The 27196-nt window shown below is 38.6% G+C and overlaps 1 protein-coding gene across 2 annotated transcripts in view; it reads right to left on the bottom strand.

Moving 5' to 3' along the window:
- The window catches only part of CTPS2 (CTP synthase 2), a 62703-nt gene that overhangs the window by 12490 nt on the left and 23017 nt on the right, over positions 1–27196 (bottom strand). For both annotated transcript variants that reach the window (XM_017728472.1, XM_008629260.2), the window contains exons 14-17: positions 6004–6100; positions 4175–4230; positions 2452–2548; positions 311–455 (exon numbers count right to left, since the gene is read on the bottom strand). In XM_017728472.1, the coding sequence (XP_017583961.1) occupies positions 311–455; positions 2452–2548; positions 4175–4230; positions 6004–6100 (395 nt within the window). The remainder of the gene's footprint in view (positions 1–310; positions 456–2451; positions 2549–4174; positions 4231–6003; positions 6101–27196) is intronic.

The raw sequence follows: 27196 nt of genomic DNA, 5'->3' as shown, positions 1-27196 counted from the left end.
TCCCTATGAAGCCATGGAAGTTAACACAGGAGGCTGCTATCTTCATTTGAATTTACTAAAGGTTTTTTACTTTTTTTCTGATTGTAATGTGGGGTTCTGGCTTTAGCCCTAATAACCTCTGAAAAGGAAGAAGTGAGGAACTGTACTTCCTGCTTACAGGTTACTTTACACCTGGGTTTATGACAGGCACACACAGCAGCAAGCAAATCAATACATCCTTTTCCTCTTCTGGGCTTCTGAACTGAAGGATGGGATAGTCCCTCCAAAAATGTGACTGTCAAACTGCAGGCAAGCAACAAAGAAAGATTACCTTGGAGACAATTTACATCCACGCTGCAGGTATGCATTCAGTGTCCCAGTTGCTGCTAGCAACAGTCCAAGGTACGGAGGTGAAGGCTTCATAGGTCTTGAGGAAAATTCTGGGTGGAACTGAACTCCCACAAAATATGGGTGATCTACAAGACAGACATCAAGGAAAATTACACAATTTAGGAAGAAGATAGTAAAAAAACTTTCAGGAAAAAACCTTATTGAAGATTTCAGGCAGGTGTCCAGAAGCCAGAGCAGCACATGTCAATTTAAGGGTGAGGCAGCAGCAACCTTCTTTCCACAAAAAGCAACTGACAATAGAGGCAGAAGGTTAGTAGGTCAAACTAAGGAAAAATCATCCTGTGATTCATAAAAACTGAAAAATAAACCTGTACTAACATGTAAGGGTGGGAGGAGGGGGGCACAAGTGGAAAAGTCACAAAGTTTACATTTATTTATTTCAATTCCCAGTATCTATTTAGGCATGTCTATTCAGAACAATATGCTGCTTCATCCACTCTTACATCTTCACCTGTTTCTCATGCAAAGCACCTTTTTACTACTGCTTCTGCTTCCTTTCTGTCTTCTTCAAAAGAATAGAGGAGGAAGAAAGTTTTTGTACTCTTTCATGCTGGGAACCTGTTCTTTCTCTGTTTTAAAGGAGCTAACATTAACCACTTCTAGTTTTGTCCAATGCCCTGGCACTAACTGCAGATTCTTGTTCAACAGTTTCCAAAATAATTCCCAACATTCAAGGAAATACTCTGCAGTACAGAGTAAGTGATGAGAAGAAATCAGGGGTTTTCTTCTAGGAAGGTAAGCTATATGGTCTAGTATACTGTTCTCTCTGCTGCTGTATATTAAAGAGAACCTGGATCCTAAATTTATCCCATAACTTCAACAACAAAGCACCAAATATTTCCTGTGGGGATATTTTGCTTAAAAGTATGGCCTAAGCTAGCTGGTGTACTGTTATTTCTATGCTTCTACTCCAACCCACTCTACTCCCTATGATGATTGTTTTTCTTTAGTAACCCATCTCCTTGCAGCCCATTGTGAAATAATTTCAGATTTTACTGCTGCTTTTCTTTCTTCCACAGTAACGTGCAATTTAAAATTTCTGCCTGATTGATTTCTCAGTGCTCTCTACAGAAGTTTTTTCATGCAGGGCAGACAAAATAACCTCCCAACACCAGCACGTGTAACAGAGATAATCTGTCAGGAACAAACTAATCCAAGAACATCCATGACAATTAGTAGTTCACGAATTCACATCTATCCTTTGCTCTCAGATTACTCTCTGTGGCACAGTTGCTTGACATTATATGTCAGTGTCCATATTCCAACCCTGGTTCAAAATCACAGCATTGTTCTTCAACATACCATGGAATGTACTAAATGAATTCTCAGGTGCATCATGCCACAAGTAGCACTCCATAGGCTAATAATGTATTCTGATTATGATTTTATGTTTCTGTGCATGGAATTTATCTTGACCAATGGCAATTAGGGGTCACATAAGAAAGGGGAATAAAAAAAACTTGTAGTCTGCATCTTCAGGTGCCTGATAATTATCTAGCCAACAGTGACTTAACACTAAGGAGTTAATCAAACATCCAATTAAAATCAAAAAGATAGTTTTGAAAAGCTACTCTGTGTACCATTCAACGAACATATGCAGTGTAACTCTTTTTTTATTTCAGAACCTTTTAGAGAAGACATCAAGTCTTACTTGGTGAAGGAGTATTTCCAAAGTATCAAATACTCATCTCTCTGAATCTTCTTCTTTCACTTCTGTGAAAGAAAGGAGCTTGCTTTCTATCTGACTTTCATACTTTCATTTATATGATTCTAACCACAGGGTAACTGAAAGAGACAAAATGATTGGATGGCACGTTGGGAGGTCTCTATTCCCTACCTCCAGCTCAAAGCAGGGACAAATTCAAAGTTAAATCAGGTTGCTGACAGCTTTGTCTAGTCAAGTTTTGAAGGTCTCTACTGCAAGGATGAAGATTTCACAGACTCTCTAGGTAATATACTCTGTTATGACAGCTAAATATTGTGCCTACATGTTGTTTAACAACCTATAGTTTATACAGTTTTAACAGATGAATAAGTATTACAAACAAGTAAGACACTCACTCTCCAGTTCAATAATTTCCATCCTGTTCCCTTCTGTATCATGGCCAACAAATTTCAAACCTTTCTCTTCAAAGCAGTGAGTCAACTCAGGGTTCACCTGAAACATTGAAAGCAATAGTAATTGTCGTTCTGTTTATTTTTGGATTTAACAAACAGTAGCAGTTAATTGTAATGTTTTTTTACATGCATACAAGAATGAAAAGAATTGGGTAAGGGTTGGGAAATTTTCCTTTCCTGTTTTAACAACTCTGGCATAAATTTGTAAAAGTGGGCATGTTTATTAAATAAAGATATTAATCAGTAAAAGTTACTATGCAACATTCAAAAATTAAAGCCAGGGTCCCTTCTGCTTGCTGCCCACCTGAATCCAAGCAGCCTGCATTCCCCCTTTTTTAAATGGCCCACTAGATGTAGGTATAGACTGACCTCCCCTTCAAACACTGCATTTCAGTGGTTATGACAAAAGCTGTGATTCAGCTCTTCCTTCAAACTGAGGAGCTCTGCAGTGAGCTGTCTCATTTCCTTGATGATGTTCTACCCACTCAGTTAACAGCCAAACTTTGCGCAGGTTTACCACCATCACACTTTCCTCCCTTTTAAGGAAGGTTAATACTGTCTGAATCAGTTATAGCATGCACCTATCTGATAGTTCACACCCCTTTGGAGACACTGATGGAGTCAGACCCCTTTTGAACTACCTCAGAGATAACTCCAGAAGTCCACCTCTTGCCTGCCTCCTTGAATGACAATATTTTGAAAGTATTCAGGCGCCTTTTCTCAGATATTTGCACACAGAGGAGTGGTCCCATACAAAGGAGTTGGATGGCAGGAAGCAAGTGATCTGAACCAGCCTCTGAGCTGCAGATGCCTGAAGTCTCCCCACATTTAGACCACAAAAGAATGTGCACTACCCAAACATAATCTGTGCCTTTAAATAAGCCAAACTGGCCAGCACATTTAAGCATTACAAGCCTTTACTTTTCAAATATTTCCCAGGAGGCCAAGCCAGGTAATCTCTAACACTGCTTTCCAAGACCATTTTTCTAGATACTGCATCTTCTCTCCCACAAAAACTGCATACAACATTATTCCCCTCTACTGAACAACTGCAAGAACACCTCAGCAATAGCTTGGGTGGTGCCAGGCCCCTCAGCACAAGAAAGAGATTGACATGAGTCCATAGGAGGCCCAACCACAATGGTTAGGGGCTGGACCACATGCAACATAAGAGGAGACTGGATGAGCTGGATTTGTTCAGCCTGGGAAAGGGAAAGCAACGAGTGGATCTCATGGGTGACTTCAGCTATCTATGGTATAAAGAAACTCTGCTCAAAAATGCATAGCATGTGACTGAGACCAAAAGAGAAACACTCAAGGAAATCTCCTATTAGATACAAGGGAAAAGGTTCACAATGAAGTGGTTAAGCGTCGGAACGAATTGTCAAAAGATGCTGTGGATTCTCTCTTCAAAGAGATTCAAAATTAGATGGAACAAAATCCTGAGTGATCTAATTTTACAGATGGCTCAGCTCCAAACAAGGAGTTGGACCAAAAGACTTATTGAGAGAGGTTTCTTTCAATCTAAATTATACTATCTAACCACTACTAAATTTTGGTTTATGTTTATGTAAGAAATCTCCCACTAGCTTTTTTTCTGCCTACCAAGGGAAACACAATATGTCAAGCTTTACTTTTGAGCACAAAGTACATTAGCAGTGCTTACCTCATATCGATGCCTGTGTCGCTCCTCTACAAACATTTCATCACCATAAAGTTTCTCTGAATATACAAAAGAGAAATTAATGCCAATGTGTTGCTTTAATAGTTACTACAATTATTTCTTGTAATTTAAACCTCAAAAAAGTCACATTTAGCACATGTTAAACATAACAAGACATTATTCATCTCACTGCACTTTTCAGTTTTTCCTGAGTGATGACCAGTTTCTTTTCATTTACTGTTACCTGAGTTTATTCAGGATTCATATTCAACATTCCTTGACTCAAAATATCTTAGGCAGACTAGAATCTAAATAGGCTTTAACTAATTTAAATTGTAAAGCTCAAAGAAATAAAAAAATGTCTGAGTGAACCAGCAGTGTAAAATCCCTTTAGGGTTTTACAACAGTTGCGCACAAAAGATTCAGGGAAGGAAGCCTTAGCATCTGTTCCATTTTAATAGATTATGCATGGCACCTGGCATAATACCTCCAAAGAACAAACAGAGAATATTGCTTTTCTCTGTTTTCCTGATCTCATTACCCAAATGACTCTTGCAGTCCTCTGTGTGTAATCTTGAACACTCCAAATTTCACAGCAACAAGGAGCAAGTCAGAGGTAGGCAGTAAACCAGATCTTAATCATATCTCTCACTTATCATCATGGCTCAAACTTTGCTCTCAATTTATCCTAAGATCATTAGGATTACTACCTTGCTAGGGGGTTGGTACAAGAACTAGACTGCCAGGAACATCTTCAAAAATTGCAGAATAATAGTACTGCCATTTTTAAAAAAAATGGTGTATGTCTTAATTTTAAGACAAATTACTTATGGGATAATACTTTTTTTCAAAAGTATTATTTCCATTCAAGTTGTAGAGCATAACAAAAAGAAATCAGATTTCCTGATTAAACTACCAGAACTTTTTGACTCTTTCTAAAGAAAGATCTAAACAGACCTAAACAGCTCATAACATTGGTCAAGAGTTACAACACATGTTAATTTTTATTAACTTTTCCAAGAAGTGCTTAGGCCACAGAACAACTTGGACATTGTGATATATATATATATCTGTATCACATGTAGGCAAAGCATCACCCAGGTTCATTAGATCACTACTATGGCCATCTCTAGAAACACAGATATGTCATTTTTACACACTCAGAAGGATATATTCCTTAAGTTCAACATAGCTAAATAGAGAACAGTTCAGCTCAGTATCAGGGGCAGGGCAATAAAAGAAATATGCACATATTTAATCAATAGACAAGAAACTACATTTGACACAATTGCAGCATCACCTGTATTACTACTGTATAAAGGGCTGATTAATAGGAGACAAGTATTACTTCAATTTTAAAATACACATAGATCAAATTAAACAATTTGTTCCATATTCTGGGGTTTTTTTATTTTGTTATCTGAAGCATCCTGTTACAGCAAATCATGTGCCTTTCCTGCAACAGATACTTTGCTTTCCCGAAACAAGACTGCTTCCAAGGCCAGGCTAGCAAATAGGAAGAAAGTGCTCTGACCTTCCCAAGAATATAATGAATTAAACTGCCATGAAATTAATTTCAGTTTTCTCAACATTTTACTCATTGTTTTTAAAAAAGCATTAGACCCTAACTGACAGTTTCACTGGGAGTTACGGATGTCTCTCATTTCTTTTTTACATTCCAATTCTCAATAAATGTAAATAACAGGATCAGAATGAATGAGCTCAGGGAAGCTGTCACCCAACTGTTTGCTTTAGGTTATAGCATTTTTGATTTTCCAGGTTACAAAGTTCCTATCCAAAAGGCAAGTCATAAGAGCAGAAAAATAACTTACTTAAAACAGAATTTTCAGTTTTGAAAACTGTCCTCCTCTTCCCCAGTCTCATTGTTCCTCCCATATCTCCAGGATTGTGTTCTGGCATGTCAATAACCTGTAGAGAAAAGTTGTATAGACACTGTTTCATTCAACAAATAAAAAATCCCTAAAACAAGCTTGCCTTGCAAGCTGCACAGATGTGTAAGTGGAACTTTATGTATTTTACCTCCAATTCCCAATTATTATTTCTCTTTGGTTTTTCTAATGCTTTGTTCTTCAGTACTGGCAGTGTAATAGACTGACATTGTTAACCAGTTGGTGACAAACTTTTTCAATTAATGTTAAGGTTAACAAAAGCAACTTACTAATTTCTTATTTTAATTTTTGGGGTAGAAAAAAACCCCTTCCTTTTAAATATAATACCCAAATGTTACCAGTAGGATAACTCTGCCCAAAGCTATTCTTTGTGCTAGGAGTCCACAGATTTTTAAAAATTCAAATTCACAGACCAAAAAAATCCTCCAAGTGATAAAGACACCATCTCTGGAAAAACAAAGTCCCTGAACCTCACAGTGTTAGAGGCTGAAAGATTATCCTGAGCAAATATTCCTGTAAATTCTGCCATTTCTTATATTGCTCTTTCTTATGCTAAGAGGCCCAAACAGCTGTGTTATCAGGTGAGAAGACAATCTCCTTCTTGGGAAGTGGGAAGAGGGAAAGGACAGGCAGCAGCAGAGCGAAGAGGAAAGAGGACACTTGTAGAGAGACTGTAATGTTGTAAAAGCAGAGTATGAGAAGAGGTGACTCCAGTATGTGTGTGCTATTTCAGATTAGAGATGTAACTAATTTATCACAGGAAATGGAAAACCATTCCCCCCCTGCATTCACCTCTACTAAAGGGTTTCTCAGCTTGCTGAAGAGTTCACAGAATACTGGGTTGCCTTGTATGAAGAATATGCTTTTAACATAAAACTTAAAGACAAGGATATACAAATACTGGGTTTGAGGACTGAAGCAGATGGGTCAAATGGCTGCTACGTGGGTCAAGTGAAACCCAGGCTGGTGGGATTCAGGGTACATGAGAAACCACAGCTTAGTGGAAGAAGTGCACTTAGTTTTGCTCAGTTTGAAAAATCCTGCAGGGTCTCACAACCCAGTTTAGAGGAAACCCGTCCAAGAGAGGTAAAACAATTCAAACTTGTAGAAAAATGAGCCAAAGCTTTGACCTACATACTTGTATTCACATATACACGGTCAGTGAGGAATGTAATTGACAAAGAAAAGTTCTAAAAATACAAATATTCACATATATGGGTAATCTAGAATAGATTTTTATTAACCTTAATTTGCCCTCTGTGAGTAATGAAAACAATTTCTGATGATACACTTCATAAAGTGAAGTTATTCAATATAGGAGGGATGGTGGAAAGTGCTTAACCTTTGGCCTTGTGCCAAAGCATTTCAGCTGTGTAATTATCTCTGTACAAGCTTATACCTTCAAAATGTTATTTATAAGCTATATACTCATTATAAAATGCTATGAGCAGGAGTTGTGATCAAACCAATGGGATATTACAAATCCTTCAATTACCACTCAAATCACAAAGGTGAGGACTGTGGCAAGACACTGAGCTACCCACCCTTCCACAAATTCAAAAAATATAAGAAAACCCGTTAATTGAATCCTTATTATTTTAAAAGTATGAAATTTACTGAATTTATTTTATTTCCTTTCATTTAATTTCACTTTTTTCCTGAAGTAATGGCCACCAAAAAAAGAGGGTATCAGAAACAGAGCATCTGTTCTGCTGAAGCCTTCTGTCATCCTCTGGGTCAGACACCAACGTGGGGCTGCAAGCCCTGCAAAATGGCCTCATAAGGAAGATTCAGGTGAGTTTCAACACCAAGTGTGTGTGTGTGTGTATATGTGTTTTCAGCTCTCCATCTTTCCCAATACTTTTAGATTTACAGCAAAAAATGGACAAGGTTTGACATATTAACTTTTGTAGTCAGGTGACAAAAGGAGCTACTTATGAAGTAACACCTTGGAACTACTTTGGCTGTGTGGCTCAGATGAATTCCAGCAACTACAACAGCACAGCCCTCAATGTTTACGTATTACTTGAGTTTCTCTGCAACAAAGTCTGTGGAAGAAGCTTTTGAAACCAAAGTGGCACTGCTGCTCTACAGCCCAAAGGAAGTAACGAGAATCAGAAAAGCAACTCCTATTAATGAAATATTTTGCCATATTATACAGAATTTATTTGATCAGAAAAAGGTGAGCTTTCAAATAGTGGTCATTTTGAATAACTGTGCAACTGAATAGATTCTTCAAAGAGCTTATGCTTCCTGGCACAGAATAAATCAGCTCTTCCTATGCATTAATTCTTTGAAGGGTAGAGAACAACACAGAACAGGCACCACAAGCAACAAAAAATATCAGTAGGGAGGATGTAAGAATAAACAAGGCATCAATTAGGTCTTTTTTACCCAAACCTCAACTGACAACACTACAGGGATTTTACAGAGAACATGTATTATACATGTTATACAGCCAGCAAACATGAAATTAAGAATGAATCACTGTAACACCATACAAAGCACATTCTAGATATAAAGCAATTTGATCAGTATTAAATCATGTTACTAATGAATAGTGACTTCAACTATTCATGAATAGAAATCTTCTTTCAGATATCTACTGCTTGGATTGTTTCATTGCTGTTAGAAAACATATAAAAGCTAATGAGAAAACCTTTCAAGCCCTGACACACAACATAGAGCAGCCAAGGCCCTGAAAGCCCCACACCTATCATTTTAGTAATCACCCCAGGACCATTACATTTTATCTTTGTTTTGCCTCATGTCTTGCAATGCCATTTTGAGAAATACATCTACTCTGGTTACCTTGGCAGGGGAAGAGAGGGTGTGGGGGGTGTCTGGTTGGGTTTTGTTTGCAGGCCTGGTTTTTCAGGAGTTGGGGAGGGAGACGAACATTACTTGATTTGAACAACTCATTGCTGAACAGCTTTGGAAGCATGTTTTTACAAGTTTGGGGTCTGGGTTTTTTTGTCTTTTTACCCTGCCCTTGACTGGTGAGCAAAAGATTTATCAATGCTGAAATAAATTACTACACATGTAAGTGCTGATCAAAGCATCCGGAGATGCCACGACCCTGGAGATTAACTGAACCCTGAAAAGAGGCTCTAAACACTCAGCACACAAGAGATGTGTAGAGAGAAAGTTGACAGGAGCAGGGAATACAGTGACAGGTACTGATGAATACTAATCCCTGCTGAATACAGCTGTGAAAAAAAATGCAGCAGCACAAACTGACAAGGACTCAACCCAAACTTAAGGAACTAATCGTTTTATTGACTCTTCCATCATTTCTCTGCAGGATTTGTCAGGACTTGCTAGATTTGATCTGATCAATCAATCACAAGTTCATCAGTAAACAAACCCAGACACCTACAAACGGGATGTTTGTATTAACATCTACTCTGTTTTAGAAACCAACTTAGTACAAACATTTTAAAGAAAAAGCTGACAACTGCAACACTACTACCAGTGGCACTGAGAGCTTTCAACTTGGCAAGGAAACCAAAAAGACAGACTTTCCCTGTTCATTAAAAAAGAGGGTTACATTTTCAGTTACTGAAAGAATGTGCAAATATTACATCTGCCTTTTCCCCCAGAGATATCCTAGCTCCAAGCAAACCCCATCACTGCCCACCTATCTAAAGCACTCAGCCCACTAGGACTGAATCAGCTGCCAACAAAGCCACTTGCAGATTTCAGACTACTCAGTGCTCCATTACTCTGACTGACATAATTCTGTTTTTAAAAAGATGACCACCATCATGTATAAGATCAAAGCAGAAATCATCAACAGCTGATCCGTGCAGTTACATACTGATATGAGTAACCAGCTTGAAAAGTCCTGTTCTCTACTCTCTTTACTAAACTACAGCACAGTATCCAAACATTCCAGCAAATACCAGTTTAAATTTCTTAAAACTCCTAAAATCCCATAGATTACTACTGTCAATTATTTTCCAGTTTGGGTGATCATCTTCTCCACAGATTTGCTGTTTCCTATTTTAGAATTAAGTAACTGCCATGGACCATTTATTTATAAAAGTCTAAAAGCTCTCTAAGGATTCTCTCTGAAAAAGCAGAAATTCTGCTACAGAATGTTTTGTAACATTTTCTCTAGAAGAATTCATAAAGGGTGTGGCTTCTTTTCAAACAGTGCTTACTCACTTGTAAGCAGAGTGCAGTGAACTGAGGAAGTTAATGGAGATGTTGATATGCAAAGCCCATACAGATATTGCTTAACAGCATTTTGAGAACTCATTCAAGTTATTCCAAATGTATGTCACAGAGTCAGCTGAAAGACTTAATCAAGCAGAAAGCTTCAGACTGTTAGCATTAGTGAAAGGCACAGGACTGGATAGTGCTGGCTATAGAAACACACTGGAGTGTCAGTCACGCCATGCCACGAAGGGCAGGATTTGCCACAGACTTGAATAACTAAAAAGAATGTGGAAGAATGTTCTCAGACTTCAGACTGGCCCATCTCACATTATCATTAATCACTGAATACTAATTTAATTTCAGAAAGATCAGCAAATCTGTAGCTAGGAAAAATCCTTCATCCTATCACATACATCTTTAAAAAATTAGAACTCTGTTACTGTTTTTGAAGGGGACTTAACCAGCTGCAATTCCTAGTAGGTGAAATTTTGCCCTTACCAAATGCCCTTAAATCTACATCAGGTATATCAGAAAGAGGAAAGCATGAAGCAAGTCTGTGTCTCTGAGCATCCTAAAGCATCCTAGAGAGTGAGATAGAGCCTGGTGCTCTCGTCATCAAACATCCCAGCCACAGTGGTGAGACAGGAACAATCAAACACAGCCTGTTTGAACAGTACTGTGCTTGGATGGTCTCTGACTCAAGAGAATTATTATATCCTGCAGGCAACTGCCATGGAAGACAGCGCCACGGACAAGCCCCATTACCTAAACCACAAAAAGTAGCCACACAAGCAAGAGATTGTCCCTGGTAGAGACAAAGAACAGCACGTGTTTTACCCTCAAAACTGTCCAGTGTTCTATGCTTGCCCTTCCCCGAGTTATCATGCCTGAGCAAGCATCCATTCCACTTGTTTCTCGTTCACTAATAGAGCTGTGCTAGTTAGAACAACTTCATTATCAGTTATCTCTGCCTTCTGCAAGCAAGACAGAAGGAAAATTGCTTACTTGAAGGAAAGTAAGCAGGAAAACAGATTATTTCAAGTGTCACTGCTCCAGACCTTCACTGAGGAGAATTACTGAGATCAGCTTTCAGGAAATGCTCAGTGCCATGTCCTACACTATCCTAGTACTTCTTGAAGAAATTCTGTTCATCTGTCGTAAAAACGACTATCCTCACAGGGAAGATGAGAAGAACTAGCAACTGTTCTTCATCCCATTTCCCTAAAGTAATGACACCACCACCAGACTTTTAAGAAAGACTGCCTGGATTCCAACCACTGATCCCCCTCACAGAATGGTGTCACCAATCATTCTGATATTCTGTCCACCTTACAAATGTGCTCAGTGATGATTTGGTACTTGATAACCAGGGACACAGAAACTGAGGCATTTCTTTTAGAAAGCAAGTGAATGGGCAGCAAGTAGAAAATTACAGATTGACCCATTTTAATTCTTATTCTAGTTGGAAAGTACTTTTGTTGCAGTGTAAAACTTCCCAGATAAATGTAGAGCTGAGAACAAATCCGTGAAGGAAGTCCTGGATCAGCTGAAAGACATCCGTGGACTATTTATTTTATTTACTGGATATGGAAAAACATCCTCTCAAAAGCACAAAATTCCTATTTGAATAGGAAAAAAATATATATATAAGGTACCTTAGTTGAAAAGTTGAGAAACAAACTGGAAGTTTTCAAGTAAGAGCTCTATTCACACAAGAAAAAAGTGCAAATGCTATCTAGAGCGTGAAATCCATGTCAGTTTTAAGAACACAAACATGAACATCTGTACTTTTTGTGGTTTTGCTTCAGTTTTAAGAGAAATTACTTTTTATGTTTCAGCCTGATAAATTATTTTTACATTATCAGACAACACATGCTTGATTGAAGATTAAACAACTTCTAGCAGCTAAAGTGATTTCACCAACTAGGTTTACTTGCATCTGATTAATATATCATTAAATTGAGGTTTTGAACTGAAAGAAAAAAATACACAATCACACTGGTTGGTACTGACAAAATAAATTGCCTTACTTAAAATTTGGAGTAAATTAATGAAACAGAAAGAAAGGATTCTAGCTCCATAAGGATTTCTCTGCTACAGATACGTAGGAAGCAGCCCAGCACCACTCCTAATTAGGATATCTTGCTTCATATTATGCCCAAAGATCAGTGGCTGACCGTCAGCTTAATGGCTGATTGATCACCTTTTGAAACAGACATCAGAATTTAAAATCTGACATTTCCATATTAAAAAGAATTTTCTACTAGTTGGACTAAATTGGTATCTCTGATGAACATTCTATGAAAATCAGATGAATAGAAGGATAAACAATACATTTATGCAGAAAAAAATGCTAATTTTTAACTCTTTTAAGAACAAAATACCCATAATACAATTCAAGATCCCAGGGAAAAGCAAAGTAGTGAGAAAATATCTTGAAATGTGTTAAAGACACCACTGAGCAAGCATGCTAAACTGCTACAAGGTATTTTGCAGGCTGTATGTCTTTGGGAAAAAAATCCCACTAAAGATAACTTCAGACAGTTGTGAAAGTAAATCTTGATCTACACCCAGTGCCAAAATCTTGCACCAATCTGATTGCTTTAACAAGCAGCTCAGCTGAGTCCACTCTGGAAAACCACACAAAGCAGCCAGCTCATGCCAACCACTGTAACCTTTAATTGAAGCAATTTGTTCTCATACACACGTCTATTTTCTCTTCAAACTGTTCTTTTACATTTAAGCTGCAACTTTTTAGAAGTGAAAATAGATGTAGATAACGAAGCAATGTAGATAATGAAGGCTGGAGTAGTTCTCATACTAATTTACAGTATAGTCATGCCTCTTCCTACCTTCCACCCCATTCTTTTCTTCATTTACATCTTTGCATTTTGAAACAGCATCTCACTAAGGATCACAACCAGGAAGAATACTGTGCAAGCTAAAGTAACTGGTGTGGAAAGGCATGCAGGATCACTTCAACTGTTTAAACCAATTCATATCTACCATGTAGATATCTTGAAATATTTTACATGCATTTTTGTATTGTCATCCTTCTCTCTTCCTCTTTGAACCCCCCTGGTTTGGTTTAAATCCTGTGTCATGCCAGATGTCATGCCAGTTCCCTCTGCTGCCTACTCCCCATAACAAAGCATACAAAATGAAAGGCCCTCTAGAACTGAACCTGACCACTCCATTATTTAGGTCCTCCCACTCAATTTACTAATTTGAGAAGTTCTAGTAATGTTAATCTTATGGATTAAGAGCAGAACAGACATATTATAACAGGGAATTTCTAGGAAAACATCACTCTGGCACAATCACTCTAATTTTAATTACTATTCTTGTCTTCCATTGCATGCCCAGAACAATAAATATACTTTGACCTATCGGCTCCTTCATGTCTGTAACTTTTCCTAAATTACAGAGAACATGAATGCTGGGTGTCTTGTTAGGCATACAGTACTGACATTTATTCTTCTGGAAAGCTCTCCAGCAACAATGAATGGGATTTTTTTTCCCCTATGAATTCAATAGCAGATTACTTCCATGAGTCCTTACCCTCCCTCCCACATATACATCATCATGTCTCTCATTCCAGCTGAAGAACTGGGAGAACTAAAGGAAGAGCTGGATATCATACAATGGCAGTCAAGGTGCTGACTTGTAATTCTAGGATTTTCTAAATCCTATCGTTTCCTATTGTAAACTATATTAGGAAAAAAAGATAGCATAGGGGGATAATTACAATGCCACAATTTTAAACAGATTATCTTGCAAGTAAGTACTTTGGCATTTTCCTTACTGTCTATCCAGTAACAGTAAACATCAGCTTCAGAAAACCAAAAGTAATGATATAGCTTAATATCATAGCAGAGATTAATTACCTTGATTACCTCTGCCAAGCATTTCAGGGATGCTTTGAGACACATGCTCTACTTTACAATTAATAGCTTCCTGCTTCCACTTCGGAAAAGCTTCAGTTGGCCAAAGACCATTGTGTCTGAAAGAATCTTAATTCTGGTAAAATACACTAATTTTTATAAAATTCTGAAAAAAACCATTTATGACCTACAATCCAATTTTTTTTTATTTCAAGTAGAAACCATGATGTTTTCCTTCTGAGCAGGATCCCTCCTGTCTCACTTTGTCTGTCCTACTTCCTCCAAAAACCTGATAAACATCACTGTTCAGATCACAATTTAATTCTGCACTTCCTGTGATCTTTTCCACCAGCACATTAACTCTATTTCCTTCACCATGAAATGACAAGAATTCTTTGGAATTTGCTTTCCTTAACTGTGTTTATAGGGTACATCAGGGGGTCAAGTTCAGACAGCATTTAAAAGGACCAGTTGCACCCATGCCACCTAGATCAAACACTAATCGCTTCCTCCCCCAAAAGGGCACCAGTCAGCACCACTGGGATGCCTGGATTCATGTAACGAGGTCCAGAGTTAACACGACAGTACTGACATGCCTTTGCAGTTCTTGTTTGCCAACAGAGCATAAAACCAGAATTGCAAATCTTCATATTCATTTTTAGGGATTAACATGGTACACGCTTTTAAAATATAAACCAATAGGAAGAGCTACATGTGAGGAAGTAAGAAGAGAGAAGCAGAGAGGATATGTGCATGCATATGGCAAAAAGGTCAGAGAGGAGGAGAAATGGATCTTCAGATCACTTCTTATTTACCAACGAGATGGTGAAAGCCTATAGGAAAAATTTTACCAATATTGTTTCCAATAAAGTAACAACTATAGAATCAACTTATACTAATGCAGATCAAGCAGGCATTTAATTAGCATGACATCAGCCCAACACACCCAGCAGAATTCCAGACACCCTCTGTGAAAAGTGTGGGTGGCCAGGTACAGATTAATTCAACAGATAACGCAGTGATCTACTCAAATGCTACAAATGTTTACTAAGCAACCAAAAGACATTGCCACACAGCCAAAGTTCCAGGCTGTGTAACCACAGTGGCACACAGCAGGCACCTAGCACAGCCAATCTCACAAAGACGAAGTTTTTCAATGGTGCCCATACAAAAATCATTTTTATCCTTCACCTGCACCCCACATAGTCTCCAACAGCGGAATGAAGAGTCAGAGAGCGTGAGAAAAAACTTACTTTAAAAGCACAGATCTACAGTGAATCACTGTCAAACCCATTGCAAATGCAGTTCTGTTGTTTAGTGCCTAACTCTCCAGTATGGAACATCATATTATCACATACCATGAAGGATGGAAGGCAAATAAATACAGAATTAAGAAAACAGAAAACCTCACTAACAAGAAGGTCCTCCTTTCGGGGAACTTTCATACTTTTATTCTATTTCACATTAATTTTCTTCCATCAGATTAATTCCGAGGGGGGGGGGGAATGGGAGAGGGCAGAGTATTTATTAAAAATAAAACTTTAGCTACTAGCTTCTCATTCATTTTTAATAAAAATTAAATACTTCACAACATAATGTACAAGCTCTTCGCATCTCATAAAATACACCCTCCAAAACAGCCATTCAACTGATTTGAATCCCTTGGTTTTTATTGCCCATGCACTTCCAGGCACATGTTCAATTCCAGTACTCACTCCCAGGTGTCTACAAGGCTATTAGGAAAAGGGTGGAAGTCCTCAGCTGCTGCACAGACCTTCCTCTGCAGCTACCAAGCCACTTTACAAAAGCAAGTGTGTTTCATTTCCTCCATTTGGTATGGGAAAAATAAGGTAGATAAAACAGATTTTTTTAACCTAGCAGAATCAGGACTTCTGTGATATCTAATCTTGTTCCTACACTTTAGAAACAAGGCAGCTAAGAATACAGAAACCACACATTCCCCAGTGAGCTTCTAACAAGGCCAGTGCCTTAATATAACTTCATCCCTTATCTAGGTTAGGGAAGCTTCTACAGAAATGGCATTCATAAAATTGGAGAAGACTTCACGCAGTTTTCAACATAGGAACTCCAGTAACATATTGAATTATGCAGAAATCTGTGAACAGGCAACCTAGTTCATGTTCCTTAATTTTTAAATTTTTCAGTAATACATAATTTCTGCAAGCTTGTTTTAAGGCCAGTGGGTGGAGGAGATGTTTTGGAGGTGTTACATTCATCAATATAATCCCATCATTAAGGGATCTGGACAATCCCTTTCCAAACTTCCTTTCTTTACATTATTAACTTGTCAAACAGGACAATGGTGAGGAAGTTGTCACTAGTTAGACTGCTTCCCCTGTGTATGGGAATCATCTCACATAACTTCAGCTGCATAACCTTTAGATAAATAATTTAAGGGAACCACCTGAGTGCTTCTCTCTGTAGGGACCAGAACACAGACAGGGGCCAATACATTCCAAATCACACCAAAACATGTGGCAGCTTGAAATGCTCATCTAAGCCATGTGGTAAGGAGTGCTGTTCTGCCCTAACATGTACTACACGCTTGCACAAAAACAGATTTGTGAATGTCCCTTCAACATCCATTCTTTGTCAACACTATATATACCATCCCAGAGCATCCTTAGTTCATTCTGAAGTGACACACAATATATTGCAGCATTACCAATGCAGACTTGGGCATACAGCTCTACATTAAATACAATGTTCTCTGCTTGTTAAATCAAACACTGAGAGACACTCACCTATGTCCACTTCATCCAGAAAAATGTTTTGTACGTAACATAAATTTCCCTATTTGTTTTACAATTAGCTACACATAATTTGTTTTGTAAGTACTGGAAAGGGCAAAGCTTTTTTGATAATTCGACATGCAATTCTTCTTAGAAAAATGCTTTTTTATGAAGAAAATCTTAAGAAAGGAAAAAGGTGGGAGGTTATTAACAGGAAGAAGGCATTTTTCACAGAAACTAAATGTCTAAATGAAGAAATGCAAATACCTTTAAGTTAAAGATACAAATACCAAATCATTAATCTCATCCCCCAAATATTTAAGAAGAAACTTGTAAAAGGCATCAATAACTGAGATTTTTAATTATTTTCATTTGTTTTCATTTAAGGACAAAAATGGCATTGTGAAGTTAATCAATTATCAGGACTAAAAGATCAAACTCATACTCAGAACTATGACCATGGCATAAAAAACATGAGCATTCTGCTTGTGTGCAGTGTCAAGGAGTTGAAAGACATTCCCAAGCTAAAACCCATCCTCAGGGGAAACTTGGATGTGCCCATCTCAAATTGGAGTGTTAAAAGAAGTGGTTCCAAAACAGACAGTAAAGAATCACTGGAAACAGATGGTACTCATTCAATTTTGAGGCAGTGGAAGGGTGAAACAGCTGATCCAGTACCTGTGGTGAGTTAACTGCCCATTGGCCTTGTCACCCAGAACTGCCCAAGTGGCAAATGCCTCAGTGGAGACACAGAGACCCACAGTCTGAACTACCTGATGGCCATGCCAGGCAATGTAGCTGATGCTTTAACAGAAATGTAGAAGTACAGGGCACCTGGGCAGCTATAACAGTTTGGGACACTGCCAACATAGATTTTGTAAAGGGAGAGACAGGTCATGGGCCAAGTGGGCCTTTGGTCTAGATGGAGCTGTGGTCTTACCCAGTGTGCTCTTCTTAAAGTAAAGGGGATACCATAATATGCCCTGTAGAACACACGCATTGCCTTTCTGTGATATAATCATAGGTGTGCTTAGCTCACAAATGTATTTCATCAGCTCAGTTTGGGTTCTAAGAGAAAAGCAGGGTTCTCTCCTTTTAATTCCTTATCCCAAATAAAGGTCCTCCCAAGCGCTGTTTGTCACTTGACGTTCAGGTTTTGCTGAGTTTGCAAGTATGTGGTGGAATGAAGAAAATAAGTTCACTGACAAAAGGATTTTTAGAAACTTTTTCAGTTGTTTGCTTAAGTATTGGCTCTCTTAATGCCTCCAAGAAGACAGATTTTATTAAATGTCTCATTACTTAAGTTTCAGCTCAGAAAATGCAGGTAAAAATGAGTTAAGTTGTATGAGAAGGTGATAATATAAATATATTCACCACATAACGGCGTTAATGATACTAAATCTCAAAAATGGTAATTTACTTTGTAATAGTGAATTCATGTATTTTCTTTATAGTATCACTTACAATTCCACATTCACAGTGAGAGAAACAGCAAGACAACACAAACCTTGCAAGAACTCTAATTATCTCTACTTAGAATGGATTATTCTGAGAAAGATTAGAATATTTCTTTGCCACAAGACAAAAAAGTTGTGCACAAAGTCAAGCTGTGCAAGAAAGCACTGTCACTGATCTGTGTTGATTGCAGACACAGCATGTCTGCTGTGATTTGTCAAAATTAATTTCTCATTTTACAGATTGAGCAATACTGAGGTTTTGGTGTTTTTCCCAGGCTCTTGGGCAACTATTGGGCTTCCTTCTCATCAGTGAAGACCAAAGTTAACAGTTTCATGGCAAGGTTACGTCTCTGATGCCTACACAGGCTCTCCCTAATTAGCCAGGCCAAATGACAATGTCAGTAGAAGCCACGGCTAATAAATCCTATTATCTTTCAGCTGAAATGCAATAATCACCAAGTGGTTTTAGACATATATTTTCCTTATTTTCAAATTTATAATTCCAGACTCTTCACAGCTAGATATTAGGGCTTTTTAATACTAGGATCCAGTGGGCAATGGAAGGTGACTGTGCAGAGGTGCTGGGAAAAACAGACTTTAGTAATGCCTCAGAGGAAAACCAATGTTTCTCCTTTTTTGACATTTTGGCATAGCATGCACAGGTATCTTGGGGTTACACATCAGTTCCAAACTGATGCCAGCCTTAAGGCTGAGCTCCACATGGCATCTGGTGCACAGCCTTACAAGCTACAGACACTTAAAACTTCCTTATAACATTCTCTCCACTCTTGATTTTGAATCCTAATAAATTACTTAAGGCTCCAATTTGTTACAGCTTAGCTCTGAACTCCTGTGTATTACAGGAAGAAAAAAAAAAAAAAAAAAAAAAAAAAAAAAAAAAGCAAAATCCTTTTGTGTTGAAGTGAAGACTAGTCACTAAACTGGCTTTAAGGTAAACTCAACTTAATTGATAGTTGGTTTCCCCACCAGCACAGCCGAGAAGTGACTTATGGCTGAGGTGGATAATTTGTTAATTTCAGTTTACAACAAAATGCAAATTTACTTCTTCAGAAGTTCTAGTTTACAGATGTTTATAAATTCCTCACTTGATGCAGTTGTGTAAACTGAGAAATTCCAAACTGCTACTGCTGTTACTTATTGAACTTAGCATAATTTGATTTTGATTTAATAATCAAATTGGGTAATTAGAAAATCTAAAATTAAGATAGGTATACAAGCATTATCCTTTCTTGACTACAATTACTGTAAGTAGCAATAACTTAATTTCTTTCAATAGGCCATAATCACTTATAAAATAGTTAGAAAACTGATTGCTCTATACTGTTAGTTAGACAACTGCTACTCTTCTCATAAGCCTCACTAGTCTCTCTAATTTCTTCAATTTTCCCTCATATCCCACTCTTAATTGGTCAAAACAGAGGATGGGGGGAGACTTTTCTAGCAGCTTCTTGCTTCCATTGTCCTAAATTCCCTTATCAGAGAGATCTGAAAGTTATTAATGGTAATTTTGACAGTTTTCCTTTGGAAGTAATTTAGCAAACATCTATTATATCTAGATATTGATACATCAAAATGCTAATAGATGAGGGATTTCTATGCCAAAGGTAAAGCCATTAGTTTGTAGCATCATTTTTGTTATGTTTCCCATTGGTAATGAAACATACCCCAGAATACCACTAATAATCTGATATTACGTGGCATGGCTTACTTGTAGACTACTGACTGAGAATTAGTAACTTCTGGAGCTCTACTGGTGCATGTAAGTACCTCTTTCTTTGAATCAAAGAGAGAGCTCCACAGTTCTTACCACTGTCCTATTTATTCCCCTGCCTTTGCATTTTGTGCTGCTGAGTCTGATCAGGCCAGCAAGGGTGACCATGCAGGTACACAGCGCTGAAGGTGAAGAAATTGAACAGAGATTCAGATGTTTCTAGCCAAAAATGACCTCCATTTCTTTCTCCCTAAGGGCACCTCTCACGCTTGCTGCTGTTTTCCCAGACGTACCTGTTCGCGGAGGAACGCAGGCGGTCATTATCTAGCACAAGCGCCTTTAGCTCAGTGTTGTGGCACTATCTCAGTAATTCCCTTCCACTTCAGCAGCAAAGTCAGCACAGCTCCAGCAGGGTCACAGGGACTAAAGGGTCACTGCAGCACAACTCTGATAAAAGACCTCAATCTCTGATTTCTAGGGGCTTGAACATTGTTAAATGTGCTGAGAGCCCCCTGTCCCTACCCGGTTTACACCCACAGAGGAGTGCACACTGGTCCATGGGGTCAAAACACCAGAATACTCATTCTCCTAGCTTCTGCTGTTTAATAGAAAAGCCAAAATTGTTTTAGAGAACCCAGAATCCAGGATTCCTCATCTTTCCCACATGCACACAAAGCGAATCAAGAGCATCCTATCATGTCACCATACCATCATCTCAAACTGTAGGCTTTACAAAAAAGTTACACAAACTCAAATGGTATCAGATTCCTGTCTGTCAAATCACTTTAAATAAATCCTAAGAATACAAAATGGATTATACCCTTCCAGGATCAAGACAACCAGATACAACATTTCTGACTCACTAGTAGGATTATTACATTAACAGACAGTAGTCCTGGATTCACATGAAAACAGATTATAACTATTTCTAGCTAAAAAGTATGTTGGGCAGGGGAGTTTCTTAGCAGTACATTTCCCCTTTTGAGAAGAGGCATCTCAGTGTCATGTAATCCCTAAATTATGTGCCCATGTGCCTTATTAGATGCATCTCTAGACCTCTTTTAAATAATCCATCAGGTTTGCATTGTTCAGAGCAACAACATGCTCTGAAAATGAATTACAAACTTGATTCCAACTCTCCTCATCGATTCTTTCTTCAGGATGAAGAAAGGTTTTCAGATAAAGCTGTGACATCTAGAGACTCCAGGCATCTCCAGTGTCAAAGGAGAGCTGAGAAAAGACCTAATCTCACCAGAAATAACAAACTCACTAGTGCCTCTTGTACAGCATTACCTTAACTTTGCCCTACCTGAAAACTCAACCACAGTCACTCCTCCATAAATCCATGTATGTTTTGCCGGAATGGAGATTTACACATTTTTGAACACTCTAAAGAATTTCGAGAAACAAATCCAAGTTTAGTATGGAACAAAAAGGTTTAGGGTTTTAGCAACTACATAACTGTAAATTTCAGCTGTGGCAGTAACAACCATATTGCACTGCTGCACAAGTCAAGGTTCACAAAACGGAAGGATAAAATCTGTTATTGAAACACATTCTCCCTCAAAACTATCTTGTGCAATATAGAATACCTACCTCACAGGGAGTTTCAGCAATAAATTAGTCTGCCAGATGTGTATGTATGGCAGCAACAGCTGACACATATAGCTACAATGAATAACACATCACCAATTTAAAGCTGACTACAAACAATGCATCTTATTAAATCATTCATCCCCGTAGCAGTCGCACCCAGTCCTGGTTAGGGAGACACCTTCAACAGCTCATTAGGTATATGTCACAAGGGAGGGTCTGCAAGAGACTCTTGTCAGGATAACCCATATAGCTCAAGTTTAATTTGTGAGATGAGACAACCCTTTTACACGTCGCCACTACAGGTTTTACAAACAATGACAATTTTAACATAGGGAATGCATCACCTGTGACACATAAAGGATTTTACAACTCATCCCAACTTCCATCTAACAGTTCCATCCCTCAAAGCAATGCCATGTTCTCTACAATGGCTGTGGTGCAGTTTGCTGAACTTCTCACCCATAATTATTTCATCTTTTTCAGAAAGTTTGTTCACTGGATATTCTTTTTCTCTCAGTCAGTCCTTTGTCTCCTCCTAGACTAACAGTAAGAACCAACTGACAACACTGAGAAGTTCTATCACAACTCCCCTATTTCCACTACAGAGCTAGTTCCCACATCTGCCAGCCACCACACATCTTGAAAAAGTTACCCATGTGTTAGACTGGCTCTCAGTATCCCAACTTTAAAGCCTTTTCCTTTTTGCAGACAGGTCAAGAATGTCTGAAGATGACTGCCTGCAGTTGCAGGACTGATTCTCCGCAAAACTCACCAAAGCCCTTAGAGCTGAAATGAATACATCCCGTGATAGTAGCAGACATCTGCATTTCCATGCTTTTCATTATTTGCAAATTATCTACAGTACAGTGCATCCCATATTTAACTTCAGATGCAGCGTGGGGATCGGTAATTTACACAGGCACAGACACATGTACATTGTTTATACTAACCCTAGTTCTATACAAATTCTGCTCTGCTTTTTCACTCAATAAGAACCAAACTTACTTGACACCTGTGCAAGATTTCTTTGCAAATCAGATAGGACTCGTATGTTCCACAGAGTCCCTGATCCAACCCAATTTACTTTAATTGTCCCATCATCTTTCTCCCACTACAGAAAACAAGCAAAGTCAACAAAGGGCTTTGATCTAGCGATGGATGTCTGCAAGCTTGAGATGATGCACAAGCACTACATAAGTAGAAATAAGTGAACACTAAGCACAAAGCTGCTTCCTGCTCTTTCAAGTGCTCAGCATCCACAAAGGTATGTTCTCCATTACAGCAAACTTCACCTTGACAGCAGGTATTTCAGTACAGTGGCCAGGCTGTAACATAAACCTCACAGAGATTCCTCAACTAGCTTTAAAGCTGCTGGGGTCACATACGAGTATGCCTGGTGCTGCTACAATAAAATATACCAAAGAAGGTGGAAAAATACTGGAGGGTTAGGGCGTTAACCCATCACCAGGGGATTAAACAAGATAATGTGAGATAGTTGCTGCCCTCAGGTGACGGCCCCACCCCTGTGGACAGTGTCCTGTCCCTTCCAACAGTGTCAATGAATGGCATAGAAAACCACTTGCAGACCAACCCAATTTATAGTCCAGTACGTTAAGGTAAACAACAAGCACAGATCCACATAACATTCAGCCATCAGTGGTGGCAGGAAGGATGTGACAAGGGCAAAAGAGACAGCACCTGAATTACCATCCCATTTAATCTATCGTTAAATGCACATGACTGTGATGCCATAAACTTCACCCCTCCTACCACTAGTGGTGTTGCCCAAACTTCAGTCATCCTTGCAGCTTGTGTTCTCTTAAGTCTCCAATGTGACTGGAATTGTTTACTCCAAATATGCCAACAAACCAGTTTACTAGAGAAATATTCACCAGTGGCCAGTTTTGAGTGAATACTGAATCTGCACACACCATCACTGAAAGAAAATTACACACAACCATCACAGGGACATGTGATGTGCATCCCTAAACAAACTTAGAAGACATCACCCACTTAGTCCTCTTTTTGCTAATGGCTTTGTGTCTAAACTAAAATAAAAATGTCAATTCCAAAAGGATACTGTGCTTACTAATATGACTTCTCTAGCCCAGGGCAAACCCAATTGAATTATGTCATGGAATGATGTATTTTCATACATGCAGGAATAATATATTTTCATACAAGTGAGAAAGAGCAGCAAGGCACTGTAACCAAAACTGGATTGCTGCTTCTATGCTGGAAGTCAGCTTGCACAGACTTAAAAGCTCCAAGTGCTGTTCTTTAGCACAGATAAATGCTGCTGTCTGCTAGTCACACATCATCTAACAGCAGCAACAGTAACATACTATCTTCCTCTACTTTTGTTCAAATTCTTAGTGAGCAACCAGAATTCCTTACACCTGGATATCATTCTGCCATTGCTGGGCTGTGCTGAGTAAGACGGACGTATTTCAGAACAGCACTTAAGTCCTACAAAGAGGTCTTCTGGAAAAGACAATGTACTGGGGCCTGTCAAACTGAGTTCTGTGGCTGATTCCAATACAGAGTTCAGAGATGCCACAAACTATTGGAGGAGGGCACTGCAGGCTAAATGAGAATGAAGAGAACAAAGAGTCAGGAGATCAAACTCTAAATCCCAGTTCCACCAGTCTTTCACTCAAATAGCCTCATAGATTACAGTGCCTTGTGAATAAAGCTGATTTGAGGATACTGGATTCATCCCCAGATTTCGCACACAACTCTTGAGGAAATCACCCAAATTTCCAGACGCTAGTCTCTCACTTTCATGGGAAGATGTTTCAGTCAAACCGGTTACGCTATTTTGCAATTAGGTGGTGTTCTTTAATCAACCCTTAGCAAATTAACAAGGCTAATGTGCTGAATTTCCCGAGTTGTGATCCCTCGAAATGCAGCTTTTTCCATACTACTAAGCATCTTACTACTACATTTTATACTCAGGGAGGTGCCTTAGGTACAAAGAGAAGTCATTTGAATACTTAAAACAAATCTTGCAAATACTGTAATGTCAACAATACAGAGCAGGCACACCAGCTTGCCAGCACTGCTTCCAAAAGGGATAAAGCAGTAAGGATGGTGAGGCTACAAGACAGGAGCTGCAAGGAGGAATTAGCACATCACCTGGTCATGCAGTACTACTAAAATTTCACCACCTACCAAAGGTGGAAAAGAGGATGAAAGGAGAAAGAGACAGATATTTCTTTTTCATTTTGTCAGCAGAAAGAAAAAGAAGACAAAAGGACTTATGGTTATCTTATTGTCATGAATGACCACAGAGTTCATGCCCCAGTTTGATGTATGGGACTCACCCTAACCCATACAATGCATTCCAGGCCATGAGTCCCACACCTGCTTGCACTGCTACTCCCATATCCCACAGCAGCAGGAGAGGTTCTGCAAGTATAGACAGCAGAAGCTCCTGAATTTCTGTAGAGCCAAAAAGCAAACACTGGAGAAAGTGTATTTCCAGCTTTGTCCCTCAACAGGACTGGACAGATACTGGGGGATGCCTTGCCTCAGTTCTGCGAACCTCAAGCTAATGCCAAGCTTTTGCAACGAATATGTAATCAGTGTATTTGTTCTCTCCACAATCTTGAAATTAAGTGTCAAGAAACTTGACAAAGTCTTCCACTGTTAAAAACCTGTAGCTGGACACCTCTGTGTAAAATAACATAGAGATTGTTCTTATCAACCAAATGCCTCTGAACTATTTAAATCTGCAACACCATCTGCACCCAGAGTGGTAAACAAGTGGTACAACTTTGGACATGGCATCTCAGGCAGAATAGGAACCAACGGAATAAAGTCAGGAAGAAATTACCAGATCTAAGAAGCAGAACTCACAAAGGAAGCCCAAACCAGCAAGGATTTCTGAATCAAAAAAAAAGGAGGACAGGGAATTTTGCTGATGTCAAAGGCCATTTTAAGAAGGAAGATGATAGGTCTGTTCTGCCTATCTGTGGAGACAAGGAGAATCAAAGGGCTTAAGTGCAGCAAGGCTTGTGGAAATAAAAAACCCACAAGGAATAGACCAGATAAGGAGGTTGTGGATTCCCCATTATTTAAGGTACTTAAGTTCAGCAGACATCCAGCACAAATATTGGTGATCCCACTCCAGGTAAAAGGAAAGCATTAATTATATGATCTCTAGGGACTCTTCTAATACTCTTCTGACACTTGGAAGTCAGTACAAGTACATTCAAATGGGCAGCTAATGCAAGGTATCTATGTAATTCATCTACCAACGTTTGCCTGGTCTTCTCAGGAAGACTCTTACTATTATGGAATCCTACATCCATGCACCTGCAGTTCCAGAAACAACCCTTCTATCCTATCCATCTCCTACAGACCCACAAAGCTCTTGGTTTAGAGGTGTAAGTGATGCAATGACAACTGATTCTCAAGAAGTGATGAACAGGGTGAAAAATCTAGTCAGTGGGTCTGGAGCCAACCATAAAAAAAATTACAACAGACAGCAGGCAGATTACAAACCACAAGGAGAAACCACAGCCAGAGCCAGCAACTCAGTAGTTGCAAAATTAACAGTGTTGGGTCATGAAGCATCAACCACAGGCTGATTATCAACTCCAGGATGTTCCACAGAGAATCAATGGAACATGATAAAACCACTGGAGCATTTGGAATGGCACATTCAGAACCTGCAGAACACAATACTCAGTTATAAAGGTGTTCCTGAGAAGGGACTGTTTTTCTGAACCTTACATTCAACTCTCTCATTTAGAACGCTTCTGGTTTTCTCCATTAACATCATGGAATATTTTGATTCTTAACACTAGCAACCAGAATTTTATTCCAGAGGAAATTCATCTCTTTCCAGTGCTAAGAAATAGTACAAAATTTGGGTAAGTGTGATTATCTACTCATACAAAGAGTGAGTAGCTTCTTAATATTTTATTTACATATCTGGATATTTTTAAAAAACCCCTTATATTTGCAATTTTCAAAAAGGCCACTGTAATAACAAATGCTATACATATCCCCATAGGAGTCTTCTTCACAACTCTTTGAGTGTAGTTCATCTTGAAGTGAAGAATACACAAATTCAAGCAAGAAAACCTCTCCAGCATCACCTATAAAGACCAAGTAAATATACATCAAGTGCAGTGGAGGATGATGACACATTTCAGAGATAAAAAAAATATTACTCATTTCTACTGCTAAAGTATCCAATTCCTTTGACTACTGAAAACACAATAACTAGTGCACTGACTCAATGACACATGCTAGTTTCATAATTAGGGTGGAGCATGCAAGCAACTATAAAGGTTGCCCCAGTCTGAGACTCTCACTGCTGGATACATCTGAAAGCTCCGGACTCTGAGTGAGGTAAGCATAACCTAAATATATTGGGTCTTTCAAATCCTTAAACCTAACTTAGATCATTTCCTTTCTTGGGAAAGTTGATCAATTTTACAGAAGAAAAACCCCAACTCTTTTCATCTAGGTTAAGTATTATTCATTAAACGGTTAACTAAACAATGGAAAGAGAGT

The sequence above is a fragment of the Corvus brachyrhynchos genome, unplaced genomic scaffold (genome assembly GCF_000691975.1).
Source record: "Corvus brachyrhynchos isolate BGI_N302 unplaced genomic scaffold, ASM69197v1 scaffold11, whole genome shotgun sequence".
Taxonomy (NCBI): domain Eukaryota; kingdom Metazoa; phylum Chordata; class Aves; order Passeriformes; family Corvidae; genus Corvus; species Corvus brachyrhynchos.
Note: the sequence above shows the minus strand (reverse complement) of the source record. Positions and strands in the feature narration are given on the sequence as shown.